Source organism: Daphnia magna, linkage group LG5, assembly GCF_020631705.1.
Source record: "Daphnia magna isolate NIES linkage group LG5, ASM2063170v1.1, whole genome shotgun sequence".
NCBI classification, from domain to species: Eukaryota; Metazoa; Arthropoda; class Branchiopoda; order Diplostraca; family Daphniidae; genus Daphnia; species Daphnia magna.
This window is the reverse complement of record NC_059186.1, coordinates 5,884,885-5,901,288: the sequence shown is the minus strand read 5'-3', so window position 1 is coordinate 5,901,288 and position 16,404 is coordinate 5,884,885. Positions and strand designations below refer to the sequence as shown.

At 41.6% G+C, this 16,404-nt stretch overlaps 2 protein-coding genes across 2 annotated transcripts; both read left to right on the top strand.

The window, feature by feature from the left end:
- The first annotated feature begins 10,802 nt into the window (after window positions 1-10,802).
- On the top strand, window positions 10,803-13,401 carry LOC123472631. Its single transcript, XM_045174502.1, has 3 exons — window positions 10,803-11,643; window positions 11,786-12,258; window positions 12,319-13,401. Exons 1-3 carry the CDS (start codon window positions 10,803-10,805, stop codon window positions 13,399-13,401), a joined length of 2,397 nt encoding a protein of 798 aa, XP_045030437.1.
- A 201-nt stretch (window positions 13,402-13,602) lies between these two features.
- Window positions 13,603-14,988, top strand: LOC123472630. Its single transcript, XM_045174501.1, has one exon. It carries the CDS (start codon window positions 13,603-13,605, stop codon window positions 14,986-14,988), a length of 1,386 nt encoding a protein of 461 aa, XP_045030436.1.
- The last annotated feature ends 1,416 nt before the right edge of the window (window positions 14,989-16,404 follow it).

The window sequence follows — 16,404 nt, the reverse complement described above, 5'->3', positions numbered from 1 at the left end:
GTACTGCAGTTTATGTGTCGTCACGACAGTATCGTTTTTGACCGCATGGCTGCGCACGGCACTACCCAGTTGACTCTTGACTATTGTTTGGCCTAACATTTTGCCATGTTCTAATTCGTGGTCATCAAAAGGCATCTGACAGTTAAATATTGATTGGAGGTGAAATTCTCGCTCACATCGGTCCTTTTCATGATAGCGATCGTGATTTATGGGCCATTGAGCTGTTTTTTGTTTTTGGAACATTTTTTCACCATGCTCTAGTCGGTCCTTGTCCTGGTAGCAATCGTGATTGATGGGCCACTGAGCTGTGTATTTTGAGTTTTTGTCCCCACATTGCAGTGGTATTTGTCGGCAACAAGCGTCCGTCTTTTTTCCGAGCTGGAGGAAGTGAGTGAATGGCTTGACATTGGCTGGCTTTGGGGCAATTACCGCAACATGGCGACTACGGCATTCAAGCCGTATGGTAAACCTCCTCCTTTTGATTCAGATGAATACAAAGACTCTTTTTAATTATGGCACAAGAAATGGACAATTTTTCTCAGTTTGTCGACGATTGATTCGGCACTCGACGCAGATGATCGGGACTTATACAAGGCTCATACTCTGCTATAGTGTTTATCAACCGACACACTTCAAGCTGTACTTTCCATGGGCCTCACCGACGCTCAGCTTGACGACCATACGGTTGTCATCAGCCATCTCCGTGCTCGTTGCAATGCCGGCCGCAACCGCCACGTGTGGCACCAACAGTTCGCCGCCAAAAAGCAAGGCATTCAACAAGCAACAAACGATTGGTTGTGCGAGTTGCGTGATTTAGCCCGTAAATGTGAATTTGCTACAGATTGTTGTGCTAGCTGTGAACCAACCCGTATATTAGGCCAACTAATTTTCGGCGTAGAAAGTGACGAAGTTCGTGTTCAACTACTTGAACACGGAACAACTTTATCACTAGATCAGGCGCTGACAATTATTCGAACTGCAGAAGCCTCCAACAAGCAGTCGAAGAATTTAAAGACAGGTGATGCTGCGGCAATTCAAGGCGCGACTTCTCCTTACAAGCGTTTTAAACAAAAATCCAGCAATCCGCCAGTAGGTGGCAGCAGTTCAGCAGGCGCAAAATTCGCGGGCTGCTGGAATTGTGGATCAAAGACACGCTGTAAGCCTTTGACGGCCTGTCCGGCCCAAGGGAAAGAGTGTAAAAAGTGCGGCCTACTGAACCATTACTTTAGAGTTTGCCGGAACCCAAAAGCAGTTAAAAAACAACAGGGCATTTACATTGACCCCTCCCCTCCGACAGTGGGGGCTGTGAACGCGAGTGATTTAGTGGAACTGGCCGACAATCCGGAAAAATGGACATCATAGTTAGTGATAAATTTTCTCCCAGATACAGGTCCTGACTTAGACGCCATCCCAGAATCCCTCTACAAGCGGAAGTTTAGCAAGGTGGCGCTGCAAAAAGGTGTACAACCAGTTACAGCAGTTGGGAGCCCGATTATCAGCATTGGTGTGTTTAGTGCGGTTATTGTGTGGACGACACGTGACAAAGTGTCCCGATCAGTAAACACCGCCGTTCACGTGTTGCGTGAATTGAAGTAGCCAGTGTTGTCCAAAAGGAGCCAACAGACATTGGGAATGCTTCCAGCCGCCTATCCGCATGCATACGTTGGAATGGTGGTGAGCACGCCACCTACTGACAGACAACGACAAGCCGATCTCAAAACTCTCATGAACGAATGCCCGTGGATTTTTGACGGAACCTGCCACCAGATGTCGGGACCACCATGTTATTTTCAGTTGATGGAGAACTCGCAGCCTGTGGCAATGAGGGGCTCTCGACCAAAATTTGTCCCTTTGCTACCAAGAGTTAAGGCAGAGTTGGACAATCTCGAATCTTCTAACATCATCCGAAGAGTGGTAAAGCCCACAGCTTGGGTACATCCATTTATAGCTCTTCCGAAGAAAAATGGTGACATCCATCTGGTAATCGACTTTCGTAAGTTGAACAAGTGCATAATTAGGCCAAATTTTGAGACGGCCACACCTTTTCAAGCAGTGCGCACCATTCCGCCCGGAATGAAATTTTTTACAGTCATTGATGCGCTGAAAGGGTATCATCAGGTACCGCTAGATGACGAATCGATCGACCTGACAACATTTTCTACTCCCTTCGGGCGATATCAGTACCTTCGTCTTCCGTTCAGCGTCTCACATGCAGGTGACGACTACTGCCGTCGAGTGTCGGAAGTGTTTGATGATCTCCCGAATTGTCGACGCATCGTTGAAGATATTCTCGTATACTCCGCAACGTACGATGAGCACATCAAAGCGGTACGAGAATTATTCCATCGAGCAGCAGCTCACAACGTTGCCATCAACACCACCAAAATAGTGTTCGCCCAGCCCGCTGTTACTTTTGGCGGTTACGTCGTCGATGCTGACGGTTTTCGCCCGGATCCAGAGCTCACCCGAGCTATCCGCGAGTTTCCAACACCCGGCTCGATTACAGACGTCCGTTCATTTTTTGGACTTTGCCAGCAAGTTGGCAACTTTTCTAACCAGCTGGCAGCTGCATTAGATCCATTATCCTCACTGCTCAAGACTGGCTACAAATGGGAATGGACCACTCAACATGAAGAAGCTTTCACGGCAGCAAGAACACTCTTGTCTACCGTTCGTGATTTAGCGTTTTACGACCCAAAGCGCCCGACAAGTCTTCATGTTGATGCATCACGGCTTAATGGACTCGGATTTTTACTAAAACAGCTCGACGATTCAAAAGTGTGGCGTGTTGTGCAAGCGGGATCTCGTTTTCTCTCTAGTGCTGAAACACGTTATGCCATGATCGAACTCGAGTGTTTAAGTGCTGCATGGGCTATGAATAAGTGTCGTCAGTTTCTTGAAGGACTTCCTTCGTTTGAATTAGTGACGGACCACAAACCATTAGTGCCCATTCGGAACAGTTACGCTCTAGACAAACTAGACATCCCCCGTTTGCTTCGTTTACGCCTTAAGATGCAGCGCTACTCATTTATTGCTCGTTGGGTGCCCGGAAAACAAAACCCCGACGCTGATGCCCTCTCTCGAGCGCCGGTCGATAAAGCAACCACTAGTGATGAACTGGGTGAAGGATTGCCATCTTTTCAGGAAAAAATTGCTCTGATGAGTCTTTCCGGCAATCAGCTATCACAAACTGATCCGAATCTCGACCCAGTGTTAGAAAAGATTAAGTGTGCTGCAGCCACCGATCCGGTTATGGTAAAAATGAGAAATAAAATCATCTCCGGTTTTCCAAACGACAAGTGTAATTTAGACAGTGACTTGCGTCCCTTTTGGAGTGTAAAAGAACGTTTAGCAATCGATAACTCAGATGACATGATTGCAATGGGACCTCGTGTCGTTATTCCGCATTCTATTCGTGCAAAAATCCTGCGTGATTTAGTGCAGATGCACCAATATGCAACAAAAACACGTCAACGAGCCCGTTTATCGGTATACTGGCCGAACATTGAAAACGACATTGTGAACGCCACCAGAAATTGTGAAACGTGTACAAAACATCTACCTTCACAGTAACCAGAGCCGTTTCGAGTCCGTCCACCAGCAACGCGTCCCTTTGAACAAATCCATGCGGATCTAGGCGAAGTCAATGGCCGCCATTTTTTAGTGATGGTGGATTCATTCAGTGGTTGGCCTCATGTGGTTGCATTTCGTGACAGAAAAACAACAGCACACAATGTCATTGGCCATATCCGTAATTTTTTTTCTAGCGTAGGAGCTCCAGTCACCTTTTGGTCCGACAACGGGCCGCAGTTTGGTGCAGCAGAGTTCCAGCGTTTTCTCACGGATTGGGGGATTACTTCCCTCACGTCTTCACCATATTATGCTCAATCCAATGGCCGGGCTGAACCAGAAATCGACTCAATGAAGACGCTCATCCGTGGATCATGGACAGCTGGCGCATTTAACGAAAAGAAATTCGCCAAAAGTATCCTGCTTTTCCGAAACGCGCCGCGATCTGGTGGTCCAAGTCCAGCACAGTTGATTTTCAACCGTCCGGTGCGTGACTGTCTGCCAGCTCATCGCCGCTCATTCGCACCAGAATGGCAATAAGCAGCCGATGTACTCGAGAAACGGGCGAACCGGTCCAAGGAGCTGCAAATAGCTCATTACAACAAGCATACGCGGCCCCTCGCTCCGTTTATCATCGGCAACCATGTCCTGATCCAGCATCCCATCAGTAAGCTGTGGTGTACCCCCGGAGTAATCGTAGAAGTCGGCCATCATCGAGACTACCTCATCAAGACTCCAGCCGGGCGGATTTTTCGGCGCAATCGGCGTTTTCTTCGCCCTCGCGTACCCGTATTTCCAGCTACTACACCAGCCACTACACCAGCTACTACACCAGTCCAGCCGGAAGTCGTTCAACCGCCGCAACCCGAACCAACCGAGCCACCGGTACGAGAGAATCCTGCTCCACCGATACAAGAAAATGCTGTTCCACCGGTTTTACGCCGTTCAACAAGGAAAAAACAGGCGCGGCGCCACTTCTTCCCAGCCGAGTGGACACAATAACACCCATCCATGTCTCATGTTTACTTATACATGGTTATGCATGTGTTGTGTGTCCCCAGTTATTATTTTTGTCTAACATGTTAAAGAGCAAAGTTAACAATGTACGTTATCTTTGCTCATTGAAAGGGGCGTGTGATGACACCATCTGGCAACACCGCACCCGTCGGCTCTATATATAGGGGAGAACCCCTTCCCTCTGGGTCAGTCTCTGTCTGCTCATCATAAAGCACTGGTCGCAGGTGTATCCAATACACGTTGATTCAAGCCGCATCCTATTCTCTCATTCTAAGTTCATCACAATAAGTAAACGGGGTCAAATATATTTGTATGCAATGTGAATACACTGTGATATTATAAGTTTACACTTCTACATGTAAATAGAATCAAATATACTTGTATTCAATGTGAATACACTGTGATATTATGATTTTACACTTCTATATGTAAACAGAATCAAATAAACTTGTATGAATACAAGTATATTTGATGTGAATGTGAATACACTGTGATACCATGAGTTTTTACTTCTATATGTAAACAGGATCAAATATACTTGTATTCAATGTGAATACACTGTGATATTATGAGTTTACACTTCTACATGTAAACAGAATCAAATATACTTGTATCCAATGAGAATACACTGTGATACCATGAATTTTTACTTCTATATGTAAACAGGATCAAACATTATTGTAGTCAATGTGAATACACTGTTATACCATGAGTTTTTACTTCTATATGTGAACAGGATCATATATACTTGTATTCAATGTTAATACACTGTGATATTATGAGTTTACACTTCTACATGTAAACAGAATCAAATATACTTGTATTCAATGTGAATACACTATGATATTATGAGTTTACACTTCTACATGTAAACAGAATCGAATATACTTGTATTCAATGTGAATACACAGTGATTTTATGAGTTTACACTTCAACAGGTAAAAAGAATCAAATACACTTGTATTCAATGTCAATACACTGTGATATTATGAGTTTACACTTCTACATGTAAACAGAATGAAATATACTTGTATTCAATGTGAATACACTGTGATACCATGAGTTTTAACTTATATAAGTAAACGGGGTCAAATATATTTGTATGCAATGTGAATACACTGTGATATTATATGTTTACACTTCACATGTAAACAGAATCAAATATACTTGTATTCAATGTGAATACACTGTGATATTATGAATTTACACTTCTAAATGTAAACAGAATCAAATATACTTGTATTCAATGTGAATACACTGTGTTATTATAATTTAACACTTCTATATGTAAACAGAATCAAATATAATTGTATGAATACAAGTATATTTGATGTGAATGTGAATACACTGTGATACCATGAGTTTTTACTTCTATATGTAAACAGGATCAAATATACTTGTATTTAATGTGAATATACTGTGATATTATGAATTTACACTTCTAAATTTAAACAAAATAAATTATACCTGTATTTAATGTGAATACACTGTGATATTATGAGTTTACACTTCTACAGGTAAACAGAATAAAATATACTTGTATTCAATGTGAATACACTGTGATACCATGAGTTTTTACTTCTATATGTGAACAGGATCAAATATACTGGTATTCAATGAGAATACACTTTGATACCATGAGTTTTTACTTCTATATGTAAACAGGATCAAATATACTTGTATTCAATGCGAATACACTGTGATATTATAGGTTTATAGTTCTACATGTTAACAGAATAAAATATACTTGTATTCAATGTGAATACACTGTGGTACCATGAGTTTTAACTTCTATATGCGAAAAGTATGAAATATAATTGTATTCAATGATAATACACTGTAATACCACGAGTTTTTACTTTTATATGTAAAAAGGATGAAATATACTTGTATTTAATGTGAATCACTTTGATATTATGAGTTTATATTTCTACATGTAAACAATATCAAATATACTTGTATTCAATTTTAATACACTGGGATGTTATGGTTTAATACTTCTACATGTTAACAGAATCATATATACTTGTATTCAATGTGAATACACTGTGATATTATGAGTTTTTACTTCTATATGTGAACAGGATCAAATATACTTGTATTCAATGAGAATACACTGTGATACCATGTGTTTTTACTTCTATATGTAAACCGGATCATATATACTTGTGTTCAATGTGAATACACTGTGATATCTTAAATTTACACTTCTACATGTAAACAAAATCAAATATACTTGTATTCAATGGGAATACACTGTGATATTATGATTTTTTACTTCTATATGTAAACAGGATCAAATATACTTGAATTCAATGGGAATACACTGTGATATTATGGGTTTATACTTCTACATTTAAACAGAATCAAATTTACTTGTATTCAATTTCAATACACTGTGATATTATGAGTTTTCACTTCTACATGTAAACAGAATCAAATATACTTTTATTGAATGTGAATACACTGTGATATTATGAGTTTACACATCTACATGTAACCAGAATCAAATATACTTCTATTCAATGTGAATACACTGTGGTACCATGTGTTTTTACTTCTATGTGTAAACAGGATAAAATATGCTTGTATTCAATGTGAATACGCTGTGATATTATGAGTTTATACTACTACATGTAAACAAAATCAAATATACTTGTATTCAATGTGAATACACTGTGATACCATGAGTTTTTACTTCTATATGCGAACAAGATGAAATATAATTGTATTCAATGAGAATACACTGTGGTACCATGAGTTTTTACTTTTATATGTAAAAAGGATCAAATATACTTGTATTCAATGTGAATGCATTTTGATATTATGAGTTTATATTTCTACATGTAAACAGAATCAAATATACTTGTATTCAATGTGAATATACTGTGCTACCATGAGTTTTTACTTCTATATTTGAACAGGATAAAATATACTTGTATTCAATGAGAATACACTGTGATACCATGAGATTTTACTTCTATATGTAAACAGGATCAAATACACTTGTATTCAATGTGAATACACTGTGATATTATGAATTTACACTGCTAAATGTAAACAAAATCAACAATACTTGTATTCAATGGGAATACACTGTGGTATTATGATTTTTCACATCTATATGTAAACAGGATCAAATATACTTGTATTCAATGTGAATACACTGTGATATCATGACTTTTTACTTCTATATGTAAACAGGATCAAATATACTTGTATTCAATGTGAATATACTGTGATATTATAAATTTGCACTTCTACATGTAAACAAAATCAACTATACTTGTATTCAATGGGAATACACTGTGATATTATGATTTTTCACTTCTATATGTAAACAGGATCAAATATACTTGTATTCAATGTGAATACGCTGTGATATTATGAATTTACACTTCTACATGTAAACAAAATCAAATATACTTGTATTCAATGGGAATACACTGTGATATTATGAGATTACCCTTCTATATGTAAACAGGATCGAAAATACTTGTATTCAATGGGAATACACTGTGATATTATGATTTTTCACTTCTATATGTAAACAGGATCAAATATACTTGTATTCAATGTGAATACAATGTGATATTATGAATTTACACTTCTACATGTAAACAAAATCAAATATACTTGTATTCAGTGGGAATATACAGATATTATGAGTTTACACTTCTAAATGTAAACAGGATCAAATATACTTGCATTCAATGGGAATACACTGTGATATTATGAATTTACACTTCTACATGTAAATAAAATCAAATTTACTTTTATTCAATGGGAATACACTGTGATATTATGACTTTACACTACTATATGTAAACAGGATCCAATATACTTGTATTCAATGGGAACAAACTGTGATATTATGGGTTTGTACTAGTACATGTAAACAAAATCAAATATAGTTGTATCTAATGTGAATACACTGTGATACCATGAGTTTTTACTTCTATAAGTGAACAGGATCAAATATACTTGTATTCAATGAGAATACACTGTGATACCATGAGTTTTTACTTCTATATGTAAACTGGATCAAATACACTTGTATTCCATGTGAATACACTGTGATACCATGAGTTTTTCCTTCAATATGTGAACAGGATCAAATATACTTGCGTTCAATGAGAATACACTGTGATACCACGAGTTTTTACTTCTATATGTGAAGAGGATCAAATATACTTGTATTCAATGAGAATACACTCTGGTACCATGAGTTTTTACTTCTATCTGTAAACTGGATTAAATATACTTGTTTTCAATGTAAATACATTGTGATACCATGAGTTTTTACTTCTATATGTAAACAGGACCAAATATATTGTGTTCAATGTGAATACACTGTGATATTATGAGTTTTTACTTCTACATGTAAACGGAATCAAAAATACGTGTATTCAATGTGAATATACTGTGATACCATGAGTTTTTTCTTTTATATGTAAAAGGGATCAAATATTCTTGTATTCAATGTAAATACACTGTGATATTATGAATTTACATTTCTACATGTAAACAAAATCAAATATACTTGTATTCAAAGGGAATACACTTTGATACCATGAGTTTTTACTTCTATATGTAAACCGGATCAAATATACTTGTATTCAATGTAAATACACTGTGATACCATTAGTTTTTACTTCTATATGTAAACAGGATCAAATATACTTGTGTTCAATGTGAATACACTGTGAAATTATGAATTTACACTTCTACATGTAAACAATATCAAATATACTTGTATTCAATGGGAATACACTGTGATATTATGAGTTTACATTTTTATATGTAAACAGGATCAAATATACTTGTATTCAATGGGAATACACTGTAATATTATGGGTTTATACTTCTACATGTAAACAGAATCAAATATACTTGTATTCAATGTGAATACACTTTGATACGATGAGTTTTTACTTCTATATGTGAACAGGATCAAATATACTTGTATTCAATGAGAATACCCTCTGATACCATGAGTTTTTACTTCTATATGTAAACTGGATCAAATATACTTATATTCAATGTGAATACACTGTGATACCATGAGTTTATACTTCTATATGTAAACAGGATCAATTATGCTTGTATTCAATGTGAATACACTGTGACATTATGAATTTAGACTTCTACATGTAAACAAAATCAAATATACTTGTATTCAATGGGAAAACACTGTGATATTATGAGTTTACACTTCTATATGTAAACAGGATCCAATATACTTGTATTCAATGGGAATACACTGTGATATTATGGGTTTATACTTCTACATGTAAACAGAATCAAATATACTTGTATTCAATGTGAATACACTGTGATACCATGAGTTTTTACTTCTATATGTGAACAGGATCAAATATACTTGTATTCAATTAGAATACACTGTGATATCAGGAGTTTTTATTTCTATATGTAAACAGGATCAAATATATTTGTATTTAATTTGAATACACTGTGATATTATAAATTTACACTGCTACATTTATGGAGAGGCGAAATAGGGCTTTTCATTTATATTTAATTTTGCCAGCTGGCGCTTGTGTCGCGAGCTACTGTTTAGTCACTTTGTTCCCTTCCTTTCAAAACCGTCTAGTCCATGAACGAAATTGACAAGCTGCTGAGTTTTGAATTTGTGTTTTAATTGAGTGATTTACTTTGGAAACTGCACTGGTAATTATACTGATGTATAAATTGATTATGTATGTGGTTTATCTGTGTGTTTTGGCTATTTCAGTATTGTATGAGTGCCCAAGATTGTGGGCTTTATTCTCTTTTAATCTGACGTGCATTTCTAACGCGTGTAGGAATTGGTATTGGTGAGTGATTCACATTTCTAGCTTGATTGTATGTTCACCCTACTCATGTTCTTTGCTTTAGATACCTTTCCCTTGCCTGATTTGTGCCTGTCCTTGCATATGGCAAGAAATTTGGTTTGCTCGGCCACACTTGGTGGTCAATTTTGACTTGCACCTAAGCCTGTTTTATTCTCAGGTATTTCTCGTGTTCTAAATTATGTGTTTGATTGATGTTAACTGTAAATAATGTTTTAGGATTGGTGATTCTTGGATGATTTTGTGAATAATATATCGTTATCAAATCAGTGAATGACCACAGTCCATTCCTCTTATTCCACCGAGCAATCATCTGGTCCTTCGAACCGGAGCTGATCCGAACTGATTTGATTTGATTTAAGAATGGTCAACCCTGCCCCAATTTCTGGATGGACATTGGAGGATTGCAAAGCCAGACAGAAAGTCGTTCGCTCTCGCATTACAAACTGTCACAGTCGCATCAACCACATTGTACGTGGACACTTCTCTCGACGTGATGCTGAGAAACTTTTAGCAGAGGCCCGAGTCTTCTTGGGAGAGTTAGAAGAAATCCACAACCGTTTCATCTTGTTGATAGAAGATCAGGACGCTATCTCGCCACAGACTGCGTTGCACTTGATATATGCTTCAGTCATTGATGACTCCTCAGCATTGATCGAGAATTATCTACTTCTCCGACAGGATGATGCCTCATCAGTAGTGGTTGAGTCTGCGGAAGAGACGGCGAGACGACAGGCATTGGCAACAGCAGAGCAACGTCTACGAGATGCTCGAGCCGAGCTATCTGCCACTGAACAAGAGGTTATAGATCTTGGAGGTGAAGTTACCATCACGGATTCATCAGAGTTGAATCCATCGGACTCGGTGTCGCAAATTGGTCGACGAACTGATCCTTCGCCAGTTGCCTCTGCAGTAGCTCCTGATGCTTGGATCGATTTGTATGTGGCTGGAAGAGAGAAACCTCACGTTCGAGGAAAAGGAAACAAGTCATTCGTTACTATTCAGCTGGAGGTGTATTCAGGACAGGCGTTAGATTGGTTCGCCTGGATCAGCATGTGGCATGCTTTGGTACACACTACCAGCAAGACAGCAAGCGAGAAACTTGCCATTTTGAAGAACTACTTAAAGGGAGACTTGGCTGACATCGTGTACGGACATGGAGGTGGAGAATCTGGCTACAAGGAAGCGTTGCAACGACTTAAAAGTACTTCTGGCGATCGAACAGTGATGAGGGCGGTACATCTATCAGCCCTTAATCAAATGGAGGCTCCAAGAAGCGACCCACAATCATTCAAATGTTTGCGGAACGTGTCCGGACTCATCTTTTAATCTATCTACGATCGGAGAGACTGGACATACCGACATTATTGAGAGACTTACTCGAAAACTTCCACTGACGGATCGATTTGCGTGGAACGAGGGTCGGGGAGCTGATTTGGAGCGTAGAACGATCAACGAGTTTGGTCGATGGTTAACCGCAAGAGCCGTCACTTATCAAAATGCTTACGCGATTGCTGAGGATCAACAACTTCCAGGATCTGGTAACCAGAAGAACAATCATCAGCCTTCTCATCAGTCTCAACCGAGACCATCGCAGCAGCAGAAGAGGAATGTTCGGGCTCATCATAGAGCGTCTAGTACCCACAACCAAAAGGAGCCTGGCTCGACTGAGCAAAAGGAAAAGAAGAATGCTGAACTCTATTGCTTCAAGTGTGAAGGACCTCATCGCTTGGAAGATTGCATCTTCTTCAAGAATCTTCCTATTAGCGACCGACTGACATTCGTGCAACGTCGCGGTTTATGTTACGGATGCTTTGGTGTTCGCCATGGAGAGATGAACTGCACTTTCAAGAAATAATGTGGTGTTGATGGTTGCAAGCTGACTTATCATCGACTCCTACATAAAGAAAAGACGCCTGCTGAGAAAACTGCTAGGACACACACGCTGAGAGCTGATCGCCGACAAATCGCATTCAAGGTGATCCGTGTTGACGCTCTCGATGTAAATGGGGAAGCAGTACCTGTCAACGTTCTGATGGATGACGGAAGTGATTCAACGCTCATTCGAGAGGGGCTGGCGCGGCGACTTCAGCTTGCTGGCCAGCAACAGACTTTAGTTGTGAATGGAGTCGGAGAAGAATCATCGACTCACTTGACTTCTGAATATCTCGAACTACGACTGAAGACTTCATCAGAAGAGATAGTGTCGATCCAGGGCTCCACTATACCATCGATTACCAAACCAGTCGCAGTGATGGAGTGGGAGAAGCTACACGGCCGATGGAGCCACCTGGCGGATCTGCCCCCTCTACGCACTTGTGGTGGCCGAGTTGACGTTTTGATTGGATTAGACCATGCGGCCCTTATTACAGCGATTGAATCCAGATTTGGCAAGGATGACGAGCCGACCGCCTCCAAGACTCGATTAGGATGGACTTTGCAGGGAGCCGTTGAGGGTAGCGACGGATCCAGTATCGCTCGAGTCCACCACGTCATCACGGACGCTGACATCAACTTACAACTGGTGGAGCAGGTCCGGCGCTTCTGTGACACGGAGTCTTTCGGAACCGAATTCAAGGCGGATTGTATGTCTGCTGCTAATCAAAAAGCAGTGACCAAATTGGAATCAGAAACAGAAAAGCTGAGTGTTGGATATGCGGCGCCGGTATTATGGATTGATGATGATCCTCCTGAGATTCCTGACAGCCGCCATACAGCAGAGATGCGGTTGAAGAGTCTACTGAACAAATTCACCAGAGGTCCGGCTGACTATGAGAACTTTTACCGGGCAGCCATGGAGAAGAATTTCACCGAAGGATACGCACGGCGTTTGTCATCCGAAGAGATCCAGCAGAAACCTAGCAAGTATTTCTTGCCCCATTTTGGAGTTCCAAAATGGCCGGGTGACCTGAGTTGCGGCTTGTCTTTGATGCAGCCGCCAAGTCACATGGAAAATGCCTGAATGATTTTATTTCAAGTGGTCCAGCCTTGCAGAATCCATTGCCTGCTGTCCTCATCCGCTTCTGTGAAGGAGCTATTGCCTGGTCAGCCGACATTGGTGCGATGTTCAGCCGGATTCGGCTGAAAGAGTAGGATCGTAACATGCTCTCCCTACGTGGCCATCCGTACAACATGGCGTGCTGCTGATGACGCCGGTCCCGGCATGGAAGAGGCTGCTGAAGCTGTTCGCAGAAGTATTTACGTTGATGATTACCTCGACTCCACCAGAGATCCGGCGGATGCTGCGAAGAAGGCGATGACGGTGAGAGATGTGCTGGCCAACAGAGACTTTCATCTTGGCCACTGGGCCTCCAACGATTCGAAGTTACTAGAGATGGTGCAGCCTCAAGCCGGATCGAGCGATGGAAGTAAGAACCTGGCGCATCACCTCGGAGCAGACGACCCTGAGATGGTGCTGGGCATCATTTGGAGGCCTTCAAGTGATCGGCTGAGCTTTCGCGTCAAGATAACGGACATCATTTACACCAGAGTAGGACTACTATCCAAAGTAGCCGGCCTATTCGACCCTCTAGGCACAGCAGTGATTGAATTTCCTCGCTGTCTATTCCCGGAAGAAGACGACATTGTTCGGATGGAGCTGCATACGTTTACGGATGCGTCGGAGGAGGCTTGTGCTGCCTCATGCTACACCCGGATTGTTTATTCAGATGGTCGAATCTTGATTAGACATGTGAAGTCAGCTACTAGACTGGCTCCGTTGAAAACCGTTTCCGTCTGCAAGTTGGAGCTGAATGCGGCACTGATGGGATCCCGTTTAGCCAACTTCGTGCAAACTGCACTGAGGAGGTGTGATGCTCGCTACTTCTGGACAGACAGCAGCACAGTGCGGAATTGGGTCCGTGCTGTGTCTGCCCGTTATCAGGTGTACGTCAGCCACCGGATTGGAGAAATACAGACGTTGACGGAACCTCATGAGTGGCGTTTTGTTCCTGGAAAGCTGAATCTGGCGGATGCGGCTACAAGATCTCAACTTGAAGAAACGATTATTCCAGATTGGTGGCTGGACGGCCCACCTTTTCTATATGAAGAAGAGACTAACTGGCCACAGGATTTGCCCTGGATGGCCGCCAAAGAGGAGCTCCGCTCCACTCATGTTCATTTCAACCTTGGAGCGAAGAAAGCGGAGGATTCCTTCGACTGGGGAGCCCTCACGTTTTCATCCCATGATTTGGCTGCTGTCATCCGATTGGAGGGTGAATACTTGGATTTATTGAAGACATGCCAACGAGAGATGTATTCAGAGGAAATGGAGAGATTGACCAGAAAGAAGGCCATCCGGCCTACTTCCAGTTTGATATCGCTGACTTCATTTCTGGATCATGAGCGTCAGTCCTGCGCCTTGGTGGGCGATGGAGTCGAGCCAAGCTGCCATACGATGTCCTTCACCCTCCGATATTACCTGGAAAGCATCCGCTTGCGCGTCGGATCATACAAGCATTCCATGAATCCATGCATCATATGGGGACTGACTTTGTGCTGGCACAAGTACGCCAGCATTTTTGGATTATTTCTGGACGAGAGGCGGTGAAACGCATCCGCAACGAGTGTGTGCCCTGTCGCCGTTTCCGACCAAAGGCGGCGCTGCAGATGATGGTGGACGTTCACCGGGCTAGGCTTGGAGCTGGTCATCCCCCGTTCACTTTTACAGCTGTGGATTATTTTGGACCGATTGATGTGATTCACGGACGAGGGAGTGTCAAGAGATGGGGAGTGCTTTTCCCCTGTCTCGTTACCAGAGCGGTGTATGTAGATTTTGCCATTTCACTTTCGGCAGACGACTTCCTGGTGGTGTTGAGACGTTTCGTCTCGATCAACCGGAAACCGGCTCACATGTTTTCCGACAATGGTACGAACTTCGTTGGAGCGGAGCGCCTGTTACGGGAGGAGCTGGACAAGCTGAAGGGAGATGGAGCGTTGGTGATCGAGTTAAAGGCTCTCGGCATTGAGTGGTTTTTTCCAGCCGGCCCAAACTCCTCATTTTGGAGGCTCTCACGAGTCTCTCGTGCGTTCAGTCAAGAACTCTCTGTATGCTGCCTTGGATCAGGAGAAAACGGGACTGCGGATGCCGAGTTATGAGATACTCCGCACGTTATTGTTCGAGGTGTCTGGTTTACTGAATTCCAGACCATTGACCTATACCAGCTCGGATCCAGACGACTTTCGTTCGATCACTCCGAATGATTTTCTCAATCGAGCCCCAGTTGCGGATTTGCCTGCCGGGAATTTCAACCGGTCGTTGCCTCGTGAGCATTACGGCTACGTCCAGCGCATCACCAACTTGTTTTGGGACCTATGGCATGGAGCATTTCTTCAATCCATGACGAGTCGTCGGAAGTGGAAGACCCCAGCTCGTAATTTTACCGTTGGAGATTTCGTGCTGGATGATTGGAAGAACGCACCCTGCGGCCGATGGAGAACCGGAAGGATCGTCAAGGTTTACCCTGGATCGGATGGGCTGGTGCGAGCCGCTGATGTTGAGTTCTCTACTGGAGTGCTTCGAAGAGGCACAAACCAGCTGGCACTATTAGAAGCTAGCTCACCGGATCCGGTGGCCGATTCGGCGGAATCTGGCTCGGGGGAGAATGGAGAGGCGAAAAAGTGCTTTTCATTAATATTTAATTTTGCCGCTGGCGCTAGTGTCGCGAGCTACTGTTTAGCCACTTTGTTCCCTTCCTTTCCAAGCAGTCTAGTCCATGAACGAAATTGACAAGCTGCTGAGTTTTGAATTTGTGTTTTAATTGAGTGATTTACGTTGGAAACTGCACTGGTAATTATTGTGATGTATAAATTGATTATGTATGTGGTTTATCTGTGTGTTTTGGCTATTTCAGTATTGTATGAGTGCCCAAGATTGTGGGCTTGATTCTCTTTTGATCTGACGTGCATTTCTAACACGTGTAGGAATTGGTATTGGTGAGTGATTCACATTTTGTATTGTGATTGT

What these genes read in the sequence shown, in the direction of transcription:
- LOC123472631 (XM_045174502.1), top strand. Translation starts at nt 10,803, where the DNA reads ATGGTCAACCCTGCCCCAATTTCTGGATGGACATTGGAGGATTGCAAA. An exon ending in AGCGTTGCAACGACTTAAAA is followed by an intron (nt 11,644 to 11,785) that starts GTACTTCTGGCG and finishes CTACGATCGGAG; the next exon opens with AGACTGGACATACCGACATT. An exon ending in TATGTTACGGATGCTTTGGT is followed by an intron (nt 12,259 to 12,318) that starts GTTCGCCATGGA and finishes GATGGTTGCAAG; the next exon opens with CTGACTTATCATCGACTCCT.
- LOC123472630 (XM_045174501.1), top strand. Translation starts at nt 13,603, where the DNA reads ATGGAAGAGGCTGCTGAAGCTGTTCGCAGAAGTATTTACGTTGATGAT.